Source organism: Falco cherrug, chromosome 5 (assembly GCF_023634085.1).
Source record: "Falco cherrug isolate bFalChe1 chromosome 5, bFalChe1.pri, whole genome shotgun sequence".
NCBI lineage: Eukaryota > Metazoa > Chordata > Aves > Falconiformes > Falconidae > Falco > Falco cherrug.
The window spans coordinates 56,821,517-56,841,235 of record NC_073701.1 but is presented as its reverse complement, the minus strand read 5'-3'; the positions used below and the strand labels follow the sequence as shown (position 1 = coordinate 56,841,235).

General features: G+C 37.7%; 1 protein-coding gene across 1 annotated transcript in view; it reads right to left on the bottom strand.

The window, feature by feature from the left end:
• Positions 1 to 3,930: 3,930 nt before the first annotated feature.
• RAP1B (RAP1B, member of RAS oncogene family) overlaps positions 3,931 to 19,719 on the bottom strand; it is a 32,860-nt gene continuing 17,071 nt past the window's right edge. The window contains exons 2-8 of the mRNA XM_055711317.1: positions 17,988 to 18,072; positions 16,541 to 16,609; positions 13,685 to 13,741; positions 12,122 to 12,262; positions 8,832 to 8,975; positions 7,118 to 7,233; positions 3,931 to 5,172 (exon numbers count right to left, since the gene is read on the bottom strand). Of these exons, the coding sequence (XP_055567292.1) occupies positions 7,147 to 7,233; positions 8,832 to 8,975; positions 12,122 to 12,262; positions 13,685 to 13,741; positions 16,541 to 16,609; positions 17,988 to 18,044 (555 nt within the window). The 5' untranslated portion in view covers positions 18,045 to 18,072 and the 3' untranslated portion in view covers positions 3,931 to 5,172; positions 7,118 to 7,146. The remainder of the gene's footprint in view (positions 5,173 to 7,117; positions 7,234 to 8,831; positions 8,976 to 12,121; positions 12,263 to 13,684; positions 13,742 to 16,540; positions 16,610 to 17,987; positions 18,073 to 19,719) is intronic.

Below are 19,719 nucleotides of genomic sequence, written 5' to 3'. Positions count from 1 at the left end.
TACCTGTGTTGACACTCAAATTAACGTTTGCTGGGGGTTTTACCCTAAACAAATTGATTCCTATGCCTACTCCTATTGAGAAAGCTAAGCTAAACCCCCCCTTTTTATTAGAAATGAGAGACACATTTGTAACTGTCATTTTATTTGTGTCTGAAAATCATGACAGTAGTGCCAAGGGCTTTTGTTGTGTTGGGCATGTTACAAGCAGTAAACCCAGTTTATGAGAGCTGTGATTTCACATGCAGATTTTTGTACTTACTAGAGGAGTGAAGATACTGCCTCTTCCCTGCTAGCTTTAGAAGTGTAAGGTAAAAATGCAACATGGTATCAAAAGGTAAAGTATACTGATGAAAGAAGGGATAATTTCTACTCTAATTTCACTCATTATCCCCAGATTACAGAAATGTCACCTCCCTTCAAGTTTACACTTGCCAAAAGATATTACATGAATTAATTAGAAATTACAATAGCTTTCAAATGAAGTAGTTCACTCCAGCCACAACCTCAAAGAAAAAACAAACATAAAATCCCGGTGGCAGTGAACTTTTTCTTAAAAAATGAAACTGTAAAGTTTGTTATTCATCAGAACTAATACTTTTTGAGGCTGAAGTAAGTACAGTGGAATTACGAAGACATTCCTTTCTCCATTCACAAATCTCTCCCTAAAGAACATCTCATTGAAGACAGGGAGCCACTCTATACTCGATCATTCAAAATTCAAAAAAATGAATGGTTTTGGAGGTTATTTTTAAAAAAACATAACACCTACCCCACCCTCCAGACAGAAAAAAAGAAGGAAAATTCACATTTATATGTTGTTTGAAGCCCAGGTATTGCAACACTGAGGACAAAATCAAGACTACAACATTAGTTCCAGACTAAGAATGTAAAGTTTGCAACAAATATATCATTCCAAAGTTTACTTTACAGAAAGGAGAAGTTAAATTAGGTTCTATGAATCTCCAAGTTGTTCATAAACTTTTCAAGGAACGGTGTAAGGTGCTTGAGACAGAAATAAGAACCTAATTTGGTTAAGAGCCCTGCTTCTCTTATGCTACATGCAACTGCACTTCGTTACATATTTGAGCAACTTTTTTTTTTGCTTTTATTCTCCTGTCCATACACAGACAAAATAAAAGCTATAAATTGAAGTATAGCTTAATGCTCTTGGGACAGCAGTTTGCAACTGGACAAAGAGTTTTCTGTCTATGCTGATGCTTAGCTGCATCTCCATTTTACAATTCAAGGAGTGCTACTGACAGCTGTATATAAACTACTATTTTTGATCATTCAAATTTAGAAATAACTTTTCTATTGCTGGTATATCTAAACTGAAGTCTACCTAGAACTATTACAGTATTGTGGCAGAATTTCACCCCAAGTTATTTACAATACCAGCAAAGATTAGATGGGGAAAAATAACAATGAAGTTTGATTAATCCATAGCTTGTTTAGAGAATTTTATAAGAAAATCCTCATGTTAGTGTTCACCCATGAGGAAACTGCAACTCTGTTTACACCAGAAAAAAAACGCAGCTTAATTCAAATTCCAAAATCCTCCTACCTCCAATTTCTAGCATTGCAATATTAGTACACGTTATGAAACAAACTTGATACCTAACTCTACAATACTGTTTCCAGAAGTTCTGTTGAGAACTGGACTGTTCTCTTATGCAGAAGAGCAGTAGTAGTTTGAGTTTACAGTTAGTTCATTTGGACATCTGAAAACATCTTGCAATGTCTTAAAATATTCTTGTAAATTAAATAAGTAGACATTCATTTCACAGAATTCAAGAATGAAAAAGGGCATTAGGAATAAGGTATGGTATTCTTACTTACACTGCAAGGAAGAGTTCTATGAGGAGTGCAATTCCATTAAATAATACTTCTATATTTCAGGACATAAACATTACTTCCTCCACAGAAAGCTCAGACATTTAAATACTGATATATATACCAGTGTCAGATTAGGGTGGAAATACAGCAGTCACAACCTCTGTGTGCACTGTAAGCATAGATAACTTTACAAGCAGTAATACATGTGTATTAACACTAAATTTTGAAAATTACTGCATTAATTCTCAAAATATGAATTATGCATGTTTTCATCCAAAGCTTTATAAGAAGTGTTCTGTTTCTGTACAAGTAGTTCAAGCGTGAACTTCTTAAGCGTTGGTACACAAAGCAGTTATCCTGAAGATATTAAGTTTGTTCAAAAGTTTCAGCAGACAGGATTCTTTTCTAGAATTAGTAACCGCTTACATAGTTCCAGTTCCTGGGGGGAACTGGTTGTTCACTTCCTCAGCGGGAACAGCTTCTTATGCCGCAATTAGTTAGATAGGAAGAAATTTTTCATGTGTTTTTCCTTACGCTTCATGTCCATTACTTCCTCAGCATCATTTTGTCATGCATCTTCTTTCCCTTTAACAACCAGGACACTGCTCCCTTGAAGCTTGCCTAAGTTTTCAAGGAGAAAAACACTGGAGTGTCAGCATTACCTGGGTTATTATGCATTTGCTTTACAAATCTGACCTAAATTCTAAATATAGGGGGGTAGGGTATTTAACTTTTTTTAGCACAATCTTTCAGATGGTAAAGCCTAGAGTTCCTGAAAATTTTGCTTCCCTGGGGTTTGATAGAACTGACTAACGCTGAGGAACTGTACATTTACTATTCCACAGAGCAACCAAGAATGCTTTAGTACAGGGCTTTCAAGACAAAGCCTGATGTTCCCTGTAATTGGTACTCTTTGGCTGGACATGAAGACCCAGACCAGGGTCCCCTCTCTGATATTATCAAAGCATTTTCTCTCCCTCCCACCATATAGCTGCCTGGAAAAGACATTAAAAAAACCACTGATAAAAGGACAACTGGGACATAAAAGTGTTATAAGACCTGAATAAGCAGGTTGAAAATGAAGGGAGGAAAAATACTGATTAGCTCATCAAGGAGGAAGGTACCTAGTGAAAAAAAGAACTAGAGCATCTAGTGCTCCAGTCTCATCTACTCTGGGGACCAATCAGGATGCATAGTACCAAAAGAGATATTTATGTGGATCATCAACCACATGTTCTAGTTTCCAATGATAAATAAAAAGGAATTTCAGTCTTAACCCTGACTGCACAGCTGAAGAGTGTATTACCTCCATTAAACAGTGGTGATGACTGATGAAATTACCAGCAGGAAGGATCAGCTGGGCTCCTTAATTCACTTTGGGCAATGTAAGCTATCTCAAAGCTTACCGGTATTAGCTAACCTAATCTGATTGAATTTGCAGGAATGGATTAGAACAAGCTTTGATAATTCTGTGCCAGTGAAACAGGAGGTACCAAGTATTTGGGTGTGCCATTGATTTTCAGCAACACTGCCAAAATCAGGAAATCATCCACAGTCCATGCATTCCACTTCACAGTCCAACAGTGTTAACAGATATTTGAAGTCTGCAAAACTCTACCCTCAATACCGAAAGAATGCTCTTCTGCAGATTTCCTTGAAACTAAACAAATATGGTTTAATCATGCAGAAAAATGATGTATTCCTCCCCAGGAGAACTTTTTTTAGCTGCACTAAGTCAATTTTAACAATGAATTCTTCCTGGAAAGAAGGAAAATAGCAAGCAACAAATTTTCAAGTTCCCAAAACAGCCACTGATAGTCTAACCTTTGAAGACATACTTTTCTGTTAGATTTTCCCTTACGTCAGAACTTGGAATATTTCAAGTCCCAAAACTGCTAATGGAATTTGATTCAGTCTGAAATTCATCCACCCTGGCACATGGGATGGCATTAGATGAAATATCTATGGCAGAAGACAAAGTCACAGTAGTTCCTTTTCATCCTAAGATGTATGAATCTGCACTGCGCAAGAGATTTAAAGAAATCAGTATTTACTACCACTACTAAAACAGAAAACATTCCAGTAGTATATAACTGTAATGCAAGCCCTTGCATGGCAATCCAAATTTATTGAACTACTGATGCTAAGTCATACAAAATTGCACCACTTTAATTAAGGCTTTTAGTTTACATTTGGCCACCTCAAAGCAGTTGTAACATTAGGTTGGTCAATTTAAATACTGTGGCTCCCTGTTGGATATACACACAATCTTTACACCCAAACGTTAATGCATACAAAGCAACAAGGCATTGTTAAATAAATCAGCAAAAGTTAATTACTGCAACTTAGGCCCTGTGACCAATTACACATGATTAAAATTACTTCCCACATTCACATCCACAGTACTCTTCCACCATTTAACATCTCAACCAAAACGTTACACATGTAAAACAATCACTAACAGGCAAAAGTACTAAACCTGTATATTTGGTATTGCAAATACACTTATGCATGAGCAAGCAAGGGAATTCACAGTGAGAATCTACAGCTGCAGAAGCCCGAAAATGATTTACAAAAAATTGTTAAATCATTAAAAAATTGTTTTAAAATATACACTTCTTGTTGTAGACCCCCACTGTACACACAACTATAAACATTGTTCCCTATGTAAACAAGGAAAAGGAAACATACAATAAAAGGTTGAAAAGTCTGGACATTTCCTTCCCAACAGATATTAAAGGCCATGTCTTTAGTCAGACGTTATACTGAAAGGATTCTTAAAGACTAGATCACTGTCTCCACAGGTTTTTCCTAAAATTAAAAAACTATATAGCTGTTGTGTTAATCAAAGCGCTTTTGTACAATACGATGATGATGATGATCCTGTATTTCTTTAAAAAAGTTACAATAAGCTACAAATACCGATGAAGCAAAGTTATCTGGAGTAGTCTATATAGGAGCTCTTTGGACTTTCTTTTATTATGCTAAAATAGTGGTGCTTTTAGGATTTACATTATTGTACTCTCCAATAGAAAGTGGGGGTTGTTGAAGTATACAGTACACAGTTTTCATACATGTACAACATTGGTGGATGAACAATGTCTCTTATCAGTAATACTGGATGTAGGCTCTGGTTTTACCAGTTGCATACACTTAGAATATTTATAAGTAAAAATCTCTCATGACACTGGAAAGTGATTAGAATGTGCAAACTGATGTAGTAGCTTTCATCCATTTCTTAAAGGGTACCACCACAGGAAAGTCCATTTAAGATGTTGGTAGGTTTAATAAAGTTGGAATGCTGGCACTGTTGAATTGGGCAACAGTTCTTCAGACCTGTAACAACAAAACAAGATGTTAGTCTTAGGAACAACTATTTGTCATTGTTCTTTAGTTAAAGGAACTAAAGTAGGAACTAGCGAAGTTCTGAGCAAACAGACTTAGAAAATAACCTTATTACTTCTCCCCTACTAACATAATTTCTACCATACACATACAAGTAACAGTCTACCTCAACTAGTAAAACTTAATTGGGATGCATATAGTAATCCAAGATGAACTTGGAACTACTTGTGGAAGTAGTATTTGATGGATAGAACTGGTTTTGCTTACTGTATGACAGTTCCAGTAGCTTTAAAAGCAAAAACACATTTGGAGGATCAAAGCTCCTGAACCAAAAGCCCTGTTAAAGAAATAAGGCAGCCATTCCTGCCATCCTCAGCTAATGCTTTTAGAACTCTTTCAGTTTTGCTTTGAACGGATTCAAGTTGTTCAAATTAAGTTAGTTTTAACACCAATACCAAAAATAGTTAAACATGGCACTATCTGAATATTAAAAGTAAAAAATTTATGACAGTGAAATACTGGAGCATCCTGGTAGGACATAACAAATAAGTCTATCAGAACAAAATAATGGATTATAGCACTGAAGCAACAGAACCACCATATGTCCAGTAAAATCAAAAGGAATCAAAATGAACATACATAAAACATAAAAAGGACATAGACCTGTTGAAGCGAGTCCAGAGGAGGACCACAAAGATGATCACAGGCTGGAGCACCTCTCCTATGAAGACAGACTGAGGGAGCTGGGGTTGTTCAGCCTGGAGAAGAGGTGGCTCTGGGGAGACCTTACAGCTGCCTTTCAACATATAACGGGGGCTTATAAGAAAGATGGGGGCAGACTTTTAAGCAGGGCCTGTAGCAAATTTAGACAAGGGGGAATGGCTTTAAACTGAAAGAGGGCAGATTTAGATTAAATATTAGGAAGAAATTCTTTACTGTGACGGTGATGAGACACTGGAACAGGTTGTTGCAGATGCCCCATCCCTGGAAACGTTCAAGGTCAGGCTGGATGGGGCTTTGAACAACTTGGTGTAGTGGAAGGTGTCCCTGCCTATGGCAGGGTGTTTGGAATTAGATAATCTTTAAGATTCCTTCCAACCCCCCATTCAGTTCTATGAACAGGCAATCTGCATGATGTCAGGTCAATCAAGGGAGACCTCAGCCCATACTGAGGCTTGGAGGTAGAAAGAAGGAAACAAGCTGCCCTAGAACATGTTGCAGAAAAAAACCCATGCCTGCTGACTAACTTCTGAAAAGGCTTGCTTGAAGAGCAGGCTGGAGCTTGCTTGAATGAGCCTTCAGCAGCATTCTTAAAGCATGGATTTAGTCATGTAGAACATTAGCCAACTGCCAATGAGTAAGAAATTGATCTAGTAACCAACAGCTCCAGGTCAAATATTTGTAATGTTACAATGATCACTTCATGATTCTCTTCCAAATGTACTAATCACAATAGAGTCTGTGAAATACCCATGTAGCTCAAAGAAAGCAAGCTAAATTCTTATGACATCATTCAGATATATTCAGGAGTTCAAAGCAGAAAGTGATACTTTAGCATGCAAACTGCAATATTTTACAGCATGCGTTCCTGACCAGTATATTTGATCAGCCTTTAAAAAAAACACCCCTGTTTCCAAACGCTAAAGTTCTGAACTATTGGAACACCACCGTTAATCTGGCTCTACCAACACATTAAATCTTATATATATATATAAAAAAAGATGCTAGTGTGAGCAGTATATCTTGCACCTATTTGTAGTTCTGACTTTGGAAAGGCAAAATGAAGACCTTAAAAATTTCTATGATAATGTAAATCAAGAAATTTCAATGCTATTCTGCATCAACAGCTACCACAGTTGTTTAGGTTTGTTTTTTTCTTGTTTTGTTTTGTTTGTTTTTAATAGACGTAATACACAGACAATTTTAAAAGGTTTACCTGGCTCAGAGCTACAGTACAACTATGTATTAAAGTAGCTGACATGATGACTTTTTGCGTGCTTTTCCAGGCACTGGAGTTTTTCTGTTAATTTGTCGCACAAGGTCATAAAAGATCTGTGAAAAATAAAATCAGTTGGTTATTGGAATTAAGAGGCTTCTCTCATAACCTTAAGCCTTGAATCTTCACACATAATGTACTCACGTACTCAAGAACCCCTGTAAATATTTAGTTATCAAAGCCAGAAAGTTACATTGTATGCTTAATTAATACCTGGTTTTTTTTTTCTGTTTAAGATAATTGTCTGCCAAGGGTTTTCCACTTTCAATGAAGCCAACTGAAGAGGCATCTGTAATCCACATCTATTTAACCTCTGGGTTAAGTTAATCTGAACATGCACGATACATGCCATAGCGATCAACTACTATATGCTGTTACTTTGCAATTTAGCACTGAGGTCAAGAAACGGGGCACAGCTTTCTTTAACTCAAATCACTCTAAGGATATTTTTTATAAAGTAAGTTCTATTGTGTTTTAACTACACATTTTCATGGTAACTGAAGTACAATGCGTATTCAGTAATAGACTCCCTTTTTTGAATGAGATCATGCTTTTCCAGATATTTTAAAAATACTGAAGTCCACAGAATTAATTTAGCAGCCTCTCTAGGACTGCAGCATGACATAAGCGTAACATTTCCTAGAGAAGTAATTCATGTACGAGACTCAGTCACACTTTGAGTCTCCTAGAATTCTAATTAGAACATTATTTTGTTGAAAGGCTAATGTAAGACAAGTCTACATACTACAATTAAACAGCATGTGTTTCATTCATAATTGACATTGTTCCAATTATTTCTGCATCTCCTAAATCAAGGAAGTGCTTATACTAAAACCATCTTAGCAGTTTCCTAAGCACTGGCTGCAAAGCAGCAAACATTCCAAGAAGGGCTTTTAGCATTTGATGGAAGTTCTAGTTTATTAAACATATGACTTTTATATAGTTAAGACAATTAATTTGTATTTAAGAAAAACTGAACAGCTTTCAGGAATTCCCAAATAATTAAATACACATTACTCATTTTAAGAAAAATCAGCTGTGCTTAAACCCACCATATTCTTTTGATTACATGCAAGTCTTGCAGAGGCCCTTTCAACTTGACTGATATGGCCAACATTTTCCAGAAGACACAATGCACTGTAGAGTTTATCATAAAATTCAAGCTGTTCCAGAAATGTAAATACTGACACAGCTTCTTTCTGCAAAAATTTTTGCATTCTTTTTTTATGCTGGCACCCCCACTGGATAAGGCGGCATGTGCCATGGCAAGTCCCAAAAAATGCACATTTGATCAGTCAGCTCCTGCTAAATAAGTAGCTAGAAAGCGAAGAAGCTTTTGCCCATTTTTTCCTTAACAGAGCTGTTAGTTTTGACAAAAACCTTGAGAGCGTTCTTGTTCTTACTATCTCAAATTATGTAATACGAAATAACTTCAATTAAATAGTGTTAAGGACTTCACTCTTAAAAAAGTAGTTTAGCAGTACATTCTCAGTTGATACATCTCACATTCTCACAATAGTAGGGTACAGTTTTTGTCCATTACATGGATTGTTAATCATTCTTCCTTGACAAACTGTAAATATCTGGTTACTAGAACAGCATCCCATCCTTCTGTCCTTGCCATCTCTCCCCCCGCACAGGTAATGGGCCTTACCTCATTAACATTTATCTTTGATTTTGCAGAAGACTCTAAGAATGCACAGTTATTCCATTGCCTTGCTAGGTTCTGACCTTGTTCCTTTCCCACAACTCTTTCATCTTCCAAGTCACACTTATTGCCAACCAGAATCATAGGCACCTAAAAAACAATTTAGTACCAGCAAAAAAATCATTAAGATTTTGGGAAGGCACAATGTGAATACACACCTAAAATCTTATCTGAATCCTTAGAGGATCCTGACTTCCAGAATAATCAAGCTCTGGTATAACTGAAAATTAAGTTTACAGTTCTGTGATACTTTAATCTTAAAATCAAAGTAACTGCATTCTTTGCTTGCTGTTTGGTCAGATGGTGGTGGGAATGGTTTGAGGAATCAGTACACTGCCAATTGAGCGCATTTCACATCTTCTAGGTGACCTAATGAAATTTCATTTCTAGATGTTTGAGGCGTCACGTCTACTGAAGAATCTGCTACCAGATTTTTAAGTGTTCAGAAATCCTGGAAAAAGAGGCCTATAGTGGGTAGCACAATGAATGACACTAAAGCTCCTTTCACCATTCCTCTACTTCCAGCGTATCTGCACTCTTTTCAAGAGCAGTTTGCTCACACAGTTCTTCTTAGGAAGCTGGTGCCCACACAGGAAAGAAACATGCTACCTTAACAAAATTACCAATGACAGAAAATGCTGAATTGACCTTTGCAGCAAGAGAAGGTAATCATACAAAGTTGTTCGGGTTTTTTTTAAACTTCTTTTTACTAATTTAAGGACATAGCTACATTTCTTCCAAATTCAAGTGCTAAAAAAAGGTTTACAATATTTTGGCCATTTAATTTCCTCCCACTGAGAAGGCAAGTCATGCCTCAGCTTTGGCACAGGAAAAACTTAATGGAAAATCTGGTGAAAGCTTGTAACTTAAAGCTTATTATCTTTCTCCTGACACTATGGAATGGCTTTCAAGACTGAGGGGAGTGTTCTAAAAAGAAATACAATTCCAAGGAAATACTACCAAAGACAGCTTATGCTAGTGAACATAAATATACCATGTGAACTAAGGTTTCAGATATCATCACACTTATCTTTATTTTAGTGTACAAAATTAATCTAATGCTAAACAAGGCTGTAACTTGGTAGGCTCTGGATGGGAAAGGTACATGCAATTTCAATACTATCCCCTTTTGAGCTACATTTGTGATAACTGGCAATAAATCACTTCTAGAAGAAATCTGCTGAACATAGACAAGACCTGCAAATGCTTATGATTAAGAAACTGCAGTGTGGTTTGCATTACAAAAGTCCCAATGAACTTCCCTGAAACATTATGTATCAGGTTTGCATAGCAAGGTGGGGGCACTACAGGGATGGCTTCTGTAAGAAGCTGCTAGAAGCTTCCCCTATGTCTGGGTAGAGCCAATGCCAGCCAGCTCCAAGATGGAACCACCCCTGGCCAAGACTGAGCCCATCAGTGAGTGGTAACACCTCTGTAATGATGTATTTAAGAAGGGGCAAAAATAAAACACCTCTGCAAGGGCAACTGCAGCTGAAGAGAGGAGTAAGAACAGGTGAAAGCAACAACTCTGCAGACACCCAGGTCAGTGCAGGAGGGGGATGAGGTGCTGGATTCAGGTGCTGGAGCAGAGATTCCCCTGCAGGCTGTGGTGAAGCCCTTGGTGAGGCAGGCTGTGACCCTGCAGCCCATGGGGGTCCATGATGGTGGAAGATATCCACCTGCAGCCCATGGAGGACCCCATGCCAGAGCAGGTGGATGCCCAAAGGAGGTTGTGGCCTGCAGGAAGCCTGCGCCGGAGCAGGATCCTGGCAGGACCTGTGGCCCTGTGGAAAGAAGAGCTCACACTGGAGCAGGTTTGCTGGCAGGACTTGCGACCCCGTGGGGGACCCACGCTGGGGCAGTCTGTTCCTGAAGGGTTGCACCCCACAGAAGGGACCCATGCTGGAGCAGTTTGTGAAAAACTGTAGTCCGGGGGAAGGACTCCTGGTGGAGAATCTTGTGGAGACCTGTCTCCCATGGGAGGGATCCCAATGCTGGAGCAAGGGAAGAGTGTCAGGAGGAAGAAGCAGCAGAGACAACGTGTGATGAACTGACCACAACCCCCATTTCCTGTGCCCATGCACTGCTAGCGGGGAAGAGATGGAGAACTCAGGAATGAAGTTAAACCCAGGAAGAAGGGAAGGGCGGGAGGGAAGGTGGTTTTAAGTTTTGGTTCTATTTCTCATTATCCTACTCTGATTTGAATGGTAGTAAGTTAAACTGATTTTCCCAAGTTGAGTCTGTTTTGCCTGTGACAGTAATTGGTGAGTGATGTTTCCCTGTCCCTATCCTGACCCACAAGCTTGTAGTTATATTTTTCCTCTGCCATGTCCAGCTGAGGAGCAGAGTCACAAAGCAGCTTTGCTGGGCACCTGGCACACAGCCAGGGTCAGCCCACCACACATTTACTACATCCCACATCTGCTGACAGCAGAAGCATATACGGGTACATGCATTAAGGAGGGCATGAAAGTTTCCATGAGCACAGTTTAAATGAGATGGGCACACTTTAAAACTGCTTGCTTCCCCCCCCAGCCTCCCCCAAAGGAAGATTTTCCTGCCCAATGGCTACAACCTACAAGGTGTTTCTGTTAAAAACACGCTCTTAGCGCTGTTTCACATTTGAAATACCATTCTTACTTTTATTAAGGGATGGAGCATTTGCTTCCTACAACCACAGTGTTTTTTTTAAATCAATTATAATCTGGAATGTCTTAGCCTCACTTTATATCTTTAAAAATGCTGAGGTGCATATCAAAATTGTGTAGAAATAGGATGACCAAACTTACCTGCAAACGTATACACGAAATATTAAAATTGCATGTTACGCAGCTTTTAAGCTCACAGTATTGTCTTCCATAAGAACTTAGAATTTTGTTCTTTTAAAATACCATACACAGTAAGCATATTGAAGACATTAAAACTGTAGGATTTTCTTTAAATGTACATTGCTACTGAGGTAAGAATAGAGTTGCTTTAGAAATGTTTTCTGCAGTATTAGAGAACAAGGTTACATACAGTTTCAGATGGAGTCTTTTAAAGGAAGAGATTAAAAAGACAATTCTCTATGTGACACATGAGAAATTAGAATTTCTCCAGTTTGCCTTTCTGTATTATGCTGGTTGATTTGTGTCTTAATTTCAAGCTTGGAAGCTATCTGATTCACAGTGTATATATTACAATATCTGTAATGAAAACTCTAAACGTAAGTATTAAGCATTTTTAGAGATGCTTACATCATCAGTGTCTTTGACTCGAAGAATCTGTTCTCTTAGATCCTGTAAATCATTAAAAGTGGACTGTGCTGTGATGGAATATACTAATGCAAAACCTTGTCCATTTTTCATGTATAGGTCTCTCATTGCTGTAAACTGTTCCTGTAATTAAAAAAGATACAGATATTGCATTCAATCTGCACTTTCATTGCAGAAACTACAATACACTTCAGGTCACAAATGGATCCACAAGTATGATGCATTTGTGCCCCCTCCCTCCCCACCTTTAAATTGACCAGTATTTAACTGTTCGACTATAAATATTACAATAAACCAAACTGCTTTTAAAGAAATCTTAAGTTTAGGACAGTATCTGTGGGGTAGCTGAACAACATCTAGATATTGCCAAGGGGTATACTCTGGGAAAAACAGCACAGAAACTAGAGTGATTTCTTAAGAGAGGAAAGGTGCAATAGAAGATGAAGTGTAATCTGTAGACTACAGAAGTTAGATTCCTCCTGAATCTCTCCTTACATACCAACTTCTTCCCCATCTCCTGACTGTTCTTTAAAATGCATCAAAAAATAAACGCATCACTTTTCAGCCTCCATTTTGTAGTCTAGGCACTTGCCTATATCAGATTCCACTTTAATTTTCAAGGAGATTGACTATAGGATGAAGACACTCAACAGACTCGCCACATTTCCTAGCCTTCGGTGACAACTATGATACTGCATATTAAGAGCTGCTGGTACACTGCACAGCAGCATTAGGACTTCTCACCATTTGAAAACTCTCACCAGTAATGACTGTGGAATAGCATTTGCCTTTCTCACACTGATGACTGCTATCTTGTGCCTGATCAATCACTCACCAAGTCCCTTACTGTACATCACATGAAAAGTGCAATTTATTTTGAGAACAGCCACTCCATCTTGCTATAGTTTTACATGGCCTTACTCTAGTAAGGAGTTTAAATTAAGTTATTATTATTATTGGACCAGGGTACTGATGCAGTTCAGAGAACACATTACACTCTAAGGGTCTTGAGCTTATGCTCATTGGAATCAATGAAGGAAGTTATTGGTTTCAGTAATTTTGTAACAAGATAGAGAAAAACCTGACCAGTATGCAAAGGGTCCACATAAACCCCATGCTTTGAGTTCCCATAAGCTGACTAAAGCGATTTTTATCCCAATGTCAGAGTACATCTTACACACAAAAGAAAAAGGAGATGAGAAGAAAGCACATATTCTCTACAGCAACAGAAATCAAACCTGAGTAACTATTGGGCATAAATTTCTCTGGGCAATATAAACTTGAAAGCAGCATAATCTTAAAATGCTCGGTCTCGTGTTTCCCCTATTACAGAACATCAACTCACAAGAAACCTGCAATTCATTTTCTGATGCCATACTCAAGTTTTGTTTAAATACCACTATGTTAAAGAACATCCTTTAACCCAATACACCAATCACAGTTACTCCTTAGAGAATAAGGAAGGAAACATGTCACCATTTACATCCCTACAGCTTTTGATGATTTTTAACATTGTACGTCAATATTTCAGGAAGTCTGACATACCGTTCCTGCAGTATCTAAGATTTCAAGCATACACTGTTGTGCATCTACTTCAACTTGCTGTTAAGAGAGAAAAATGCGGTTAGAATTCTTCTTCTTGCAACCCCCCCTCCAAAGACACCAGGAATTGTGTGATTTTTATAAGCAAATTCATAATGCACAAAGCAACATAATGGCTAAAGTAGTTCATATGGATATACACTTTGAAAACAGCAGGAAGAAGCCTTTCAAAAAGCCCTAGTGACATTTTCAAAAGCAGAGTCAGCAGCCAAGAATCACTTTGCAAAGTGATCAAGAATTTTTGATTATTCAAAAGGAGACCACTAAATTTGTAATGATTGTTATCAGCAACTCACACAATTTCTACTTGTTTCAGGGATCATTCACAGAAAAGTACAAGTGAAAGCTAGAAAGTTGAATTGGTATATTAATGCTCATTTAATAGTAATTCAGATGAACAAGAGTGCAAGTAGCACACAGCAAACAATAAACCAAGCAAAACACTAAGGGTGCTGTCCCCAAAACAAGCTTTTAGTGATACTAATTAGGAAACTGATCCAGCTTAGAAAAACTTAGAAAAAAACCCAGAAGGTTTAAGAAGCCAGATCAATTTCTTCATATATTTCAGAGTTCCTTTATCTAGTTTCTACCTCAAAAAAATCCCACAAGCCTGCAAGGGCAGCAAAAGACATGGAAATGCCCTCAAGCTGTTTCAAGCATGCTATCCACAATTTCTTATTATTTTTCCAAGCTGTTAATATATTTCCATTTGCATGTAAAATTTTTAGTTGGCAGATCAGCACCCAGAAAGAACTTTGTGTCCCCTATTCCCAGTGTATGCATTATCACTAGTATAACTTTGAGCTTTTCTTTTGTATCTAGATTTGGGGGCGGGTGTGTGTGTGTGTGTGTGTGGTGGTGCTGGGAAGAGGAATATTTCCACTCCTCTCACAACTCCCCCAAATCCCCTAGAGATGGAGATTCCTTCAACAACCACTACTTTAGTATGTATTGCTGACAAAGTTATTCAGCTAGTTAAGCAGCATCTATTCTCTTTATAAAGAAATATTTGGGGAGTAAACCAAGGCATCAAATTTCAAGACTTCATGCTCAGTGTAGTTATAGACAAAGTACTTCAAGCCATGTCTTCTCAACTTCAAATATTACAAAATTAGATTTAACATTAATAGTATAGAATTGCAACTGCCAAACCAATATATTTTAAAGTCACCCAAGTCAAGAAGCAAGACAGAATTGTAACTAACAGTCAGGGGAAGAAAACAACTGCATAAAGTGTTGTCCAGATTTAAGCAAGGCTTCCTTCAACAGTATAGCCGATTTGAAAAGAATACACAGAGATATTCCTAGTCATTTCAGGACCAAACCTGAAAGGAGCATTTTAAGATCTTTGCGCGGGGGGCGGGGAGGTGTGTGTGCAAAAAGCAAAAAAAAAAGCAAAGGGCAAAATTTCTTAAGATGGCTTTACTTTTTCAGGCTCCACAGAAACAACCTGTGGAAAAAAATCCACCCAGCAAACATCATGAATCTAGTATAACCTGAAGAATGTAAATATATAACAAAGGAAACATTTCCACTTTAGTACAGCTTGTGAATATTTCTGGAGTAATTTACTGGGCCTGACCCAGCAAAGGCCTGCACCAAACACTGGGCCAGGGTCCAAAATTCCTGCTCCTCTAATACAGAAAAAGTAAGTGGCTATATAGAATTTGTTGTTGCTGTTGCCTCTTTAATAAGAGCTCTAGCTTTGGCTGGAAGCCCACATGCTTAAAACAGACTAGGATTTTTCCAGCGTACAGATTTCTATGAGGTCAAAGAAAACAAGTCTGAAATTATCATTTTGCTCTTGCTAATTCCTCTTCTGTTCAGAAAAGATTCTGGTGACTGTAAGCTGCAATGGCTGTTAATGCAGTCTCTTTATACCAATATAAATGTAGTCCAGTCCTGAAACAGGAAGTCCTGCAGTTTTTGCACATTCCCATCTTGGGTTTGTGCATCTTGCCTCCCTTGTATAGACACTGGCATTTTTGTGGCCACACGGTGAGCTACATCAGATTATCAATGTATCTGAAAAGTAATTCAGCTAAAAAAAGAAGATTAAGAAATTGACACAGCCAAAAACCAATCTGCCTCATGAAATGGTTAACTCTTTTAGTAGCAGTCCAGACAAACTATCTCAGTCTGGAATATTAATCACGGTCTCAGCTAAAACTGAAAAGCGAGCAATATGGAGATTCAAGATGATGCAAGCAGAGTCAGACCTTTCAGCCTGTCACGCCAAAGATAGGAAGAGAGAAACCAACAGCCCACTGTGTTTGTTCTTTTATGATAAGTTTGTGTTAACTTATTAATAAAACAACAACAATGGAAGCATATCAAACTATTGGTCAAATTTTTAGAAATACAGTACGATGCCTCCAGTGTTCTGAAGGTGGGCATGAAGTTGTTTTTAGCAGACTTTCCTAGTAGCAAAGCTTAGAACCTCCAACATACAAGTCCAAATGTACCTGCAGATAGTAACACACAAACTAATAGTAAATATTATAAAAAAATAAAAACTGACACTTTTTTTTTTAAAAAAAATCAATGTTCCCAAATCTAACCATGAAATTAGCATCTTTTACTGACTAGCTCGTAAGGTATTATGCTTAAACATAAAAAAATTAGCTTTGAATTATTCCTTTCAGACAGACTTTAAGAGCACCATTACATTTCAAACTTCTTACTTGGTATTACATGGGATCACCATGCATACCCTTTTTCAAGCAATGACTCAAATATCTAACAACATATAATGCAGTTTTAAGTTTCCGTAACACTAGACAGGTCTTTTGCATATACCTTTCTGTAGGAGTCTTCTATCGTAGGATCGTATTTTTCAACAAATATTCCTTGAACAAACTGTACAGTCTGCAACACAAAAGTTCTTGTAAGATTCTTCTTGTATAGTGACATATTGTAAACACTGTAGACAAATTACTGTTCTAGGTGTATACTCTGTTATCCATTACATTTTTGAAGGCAAGTGATCAACATAACTATGAATTGTAAGAAAGAACAGGAAGTTAGATGCATATGCCTGTTTAAGTACTGTTAGATGAAGCAGTGCTACACCTTCCTTTATGCACTCTCACTTAGGAGTGTAAGAATTAAAGCATGCATTGATTTAAGGTTTGTCTAACTCTTGGAATCATTATTAGGTTTTAGTTGAATAGGATACTATACTGCTGCATGGCTTTTACATTTAGAACTACCGCACCTTCTGCTATTTATCTGCCAGCACAGGAATTAGTCAAAAAACAACTGCCAGCATTTACTAGTCTTAACTAGACTCAGTAGAATATTCCTTATACCTAGCACGCAGGACGTTTTTAGCACAAGTCATATGGAACTTTAAGACTCAATGGCCAAGTCAGAGCAGACAGGTTCAAATCCAGAAATGCTGCAGTAAGATAAAGAATTCAGAGGTGAAGAAAAAGTTCTTTCACAATTTAACATGATCTGTCATTTTAGGTTTTCCTTTAGGAACCGCTCTGTAAGAGAAGAGTTCTTACCTTATAAGAGTGGACCTCTAGACCTTATCTTATGATAAGGTGCACAATTAAACTGGAAGGCGTGAAGTTCTTAGGTGGGCTGAGAACATCATATTCTGCAAACTTTTTCCATGCTAGCCTAGGTCAGACTAGACTTCTCTGTAATCATTTAACTAAAATACATGAGCTCTTGGGTTTACAATCATCTACCTGCCATTTCTATACATCTACTTGCAAGGAAAGATGTAGAAAACATTTTAAACTTCCTACAAACATGCAAATTTGTATTTGCACTAAAAACCCTAGAGCTTTAGAGACTGCAATTCAACATTAAGCAAACAGCACCCTGAAGACCTTTCTAGAGACAGCAGTTACCAAGGCCAGACATAGGCAAACCACTTCATCGTGTGAGTTTCATGAAGCAGCTTTTCCCACAGACCTATGGCTGGGTTATCCAGTGAAGCCAGAGACCTTCATAATGCTGTAGCTATGCACTTCGCTGCATAGGGCAGGCAAAAGACTGACCACGCACCTTCAACCAACCCCATACAAAAACAGTAGCATGTGAGAGTGCACCGCTAGATGCGGATACACCCGGTAAAGGATGTACCTATTCGAGCCAGGAACCCTCAGCAGTCATTACTTACAGATATGTTTATTTGTGCACGCTTACCTAAAGAAATGAGGTAGTAGAGAGTGTATTAGAGAAAAGAAGCTTAAGAAAACATACTTGAACTGCCTCACAGAATACTTACCAGAGCAGACTTTCCAACACCTCCAGAACCAAGAACCACTAGCTTGTATTCACGCATGATGCAAGAGGTAAATCACCCTCAATACCTGAAACACAATAAATTATTCACCATTTCGATCAACAGGACAACTATGTTACCATTACGACAGCCACTGCAAGATTGCATATATAACAAGACATGAACAATTAAATATCGATCAACTGATAAATGCACAAGATATACTATCATAACCAGGCATAACCTAAGCAAGATGTCACTTTATTACACCATACAGAAACTACAGATATTTATTCAAGACACGGTAGTTGCTGAATGATGCTACTTTTTCATCCAGCACAAATAAAGTACCTCCAAGGTTTTCTTGTTATCATGTTTTAACACATGGATAATGGTGGTTCTTTACCTGTTATCTAACCTAATTTCACAGTACAGACTTGGCAAGTTTTTAAAATTCCGATTTTTTTATATCCCATGAAACGGTAATTTAGATAAGAGGCAAGCACAGATTAAGAGTCTCTGTAATAAAGACCTCAGTATCATGATCCTGCTAAAGCATCTCAGGTGTTTCAAAGAAAGCACATGAGTATCTGCAAGAACTGCTCACACCCATATGCACGTATCACTTCCTCAGAGGCCTCTGGATGAATTCAACTCCTTTATTTACAGCAGGAATCAGGCATAGAAACTAGTTCACCCCAACTGGTAGACCAATTACTTGGATTACAGTAAACCATCCAGTGAGGCATATTCATCTCATAACATTTTCCAGAAATCTACAAAATCTCTTCATTCAAACGGGCCTGTAGTACCTTTCAGCTATAGTCACAGCAAGTATTAAGGTTTTTCACAGGTTTCTCAAGATCTTTCATTCACTCACAAGTTGCTCATACCGTACATTTTGCAACAACAGACCAAACCCAGTATTTCCAAGAGCGACACAGATGCCTAAAGAGCTTGCAGTTTTATAACAGCTACAGAGTATTGTATAGGTTTATCAGGTAAACAGCTGCTAATGTTAGTTACCTACGGTACTAACACAGTAATTCTAAAAAAGTTTCTCAGATTTCACAGCTAGTACATCCTCTGCTCACCCATCCCCCAAACTTATTTCATATCACACAAGTTTTTGTAATTGCATGTATGTACACACGTAAATGAATTGGTTCGTACAAGCCAATACACATGAAATGTCTCCAGTCCCCTCTGAAGAGCTGAAAGCATCAGTATGCTGACAAAAAACCCACACAAAATGGGAAACTTCTTTAGGCAACAGCATTTCTTTACTTGCAGTTATTTACTTGAAGTAACAACCAAATCTACTGACACAAAGTTTGATCTATATGCACAAAGTACAACCATGATGCTAAAATCCAGTACACTAAGCAGGGTTTGATAAAAAGGCTTAGTTAACTTTTTTAATAGTGGCCATTTTCAAACTATCAACTCTTAATGCAGCTACGATAAAATGCTGCAAACCATCAGATACTGTATTTCCTCTACCTCATTACTGTTCTCCCATAAAGAAATACTGAATAAACCCTACTACAGTAAAGCTAACAGTTACTATTAATAAGAAACAATTATCCAAGAGGATGTAACATGCATTTTCTCATTCTGAAACATTTAAACACTAAACAAAGAACCACAGAGATCTGTGTAAGAAAATTAAACCAACCTCCTTCCAGCAAACAAACATTTCTCAAAAAGAACAGCAGGATCCCAGAAGTCAGTT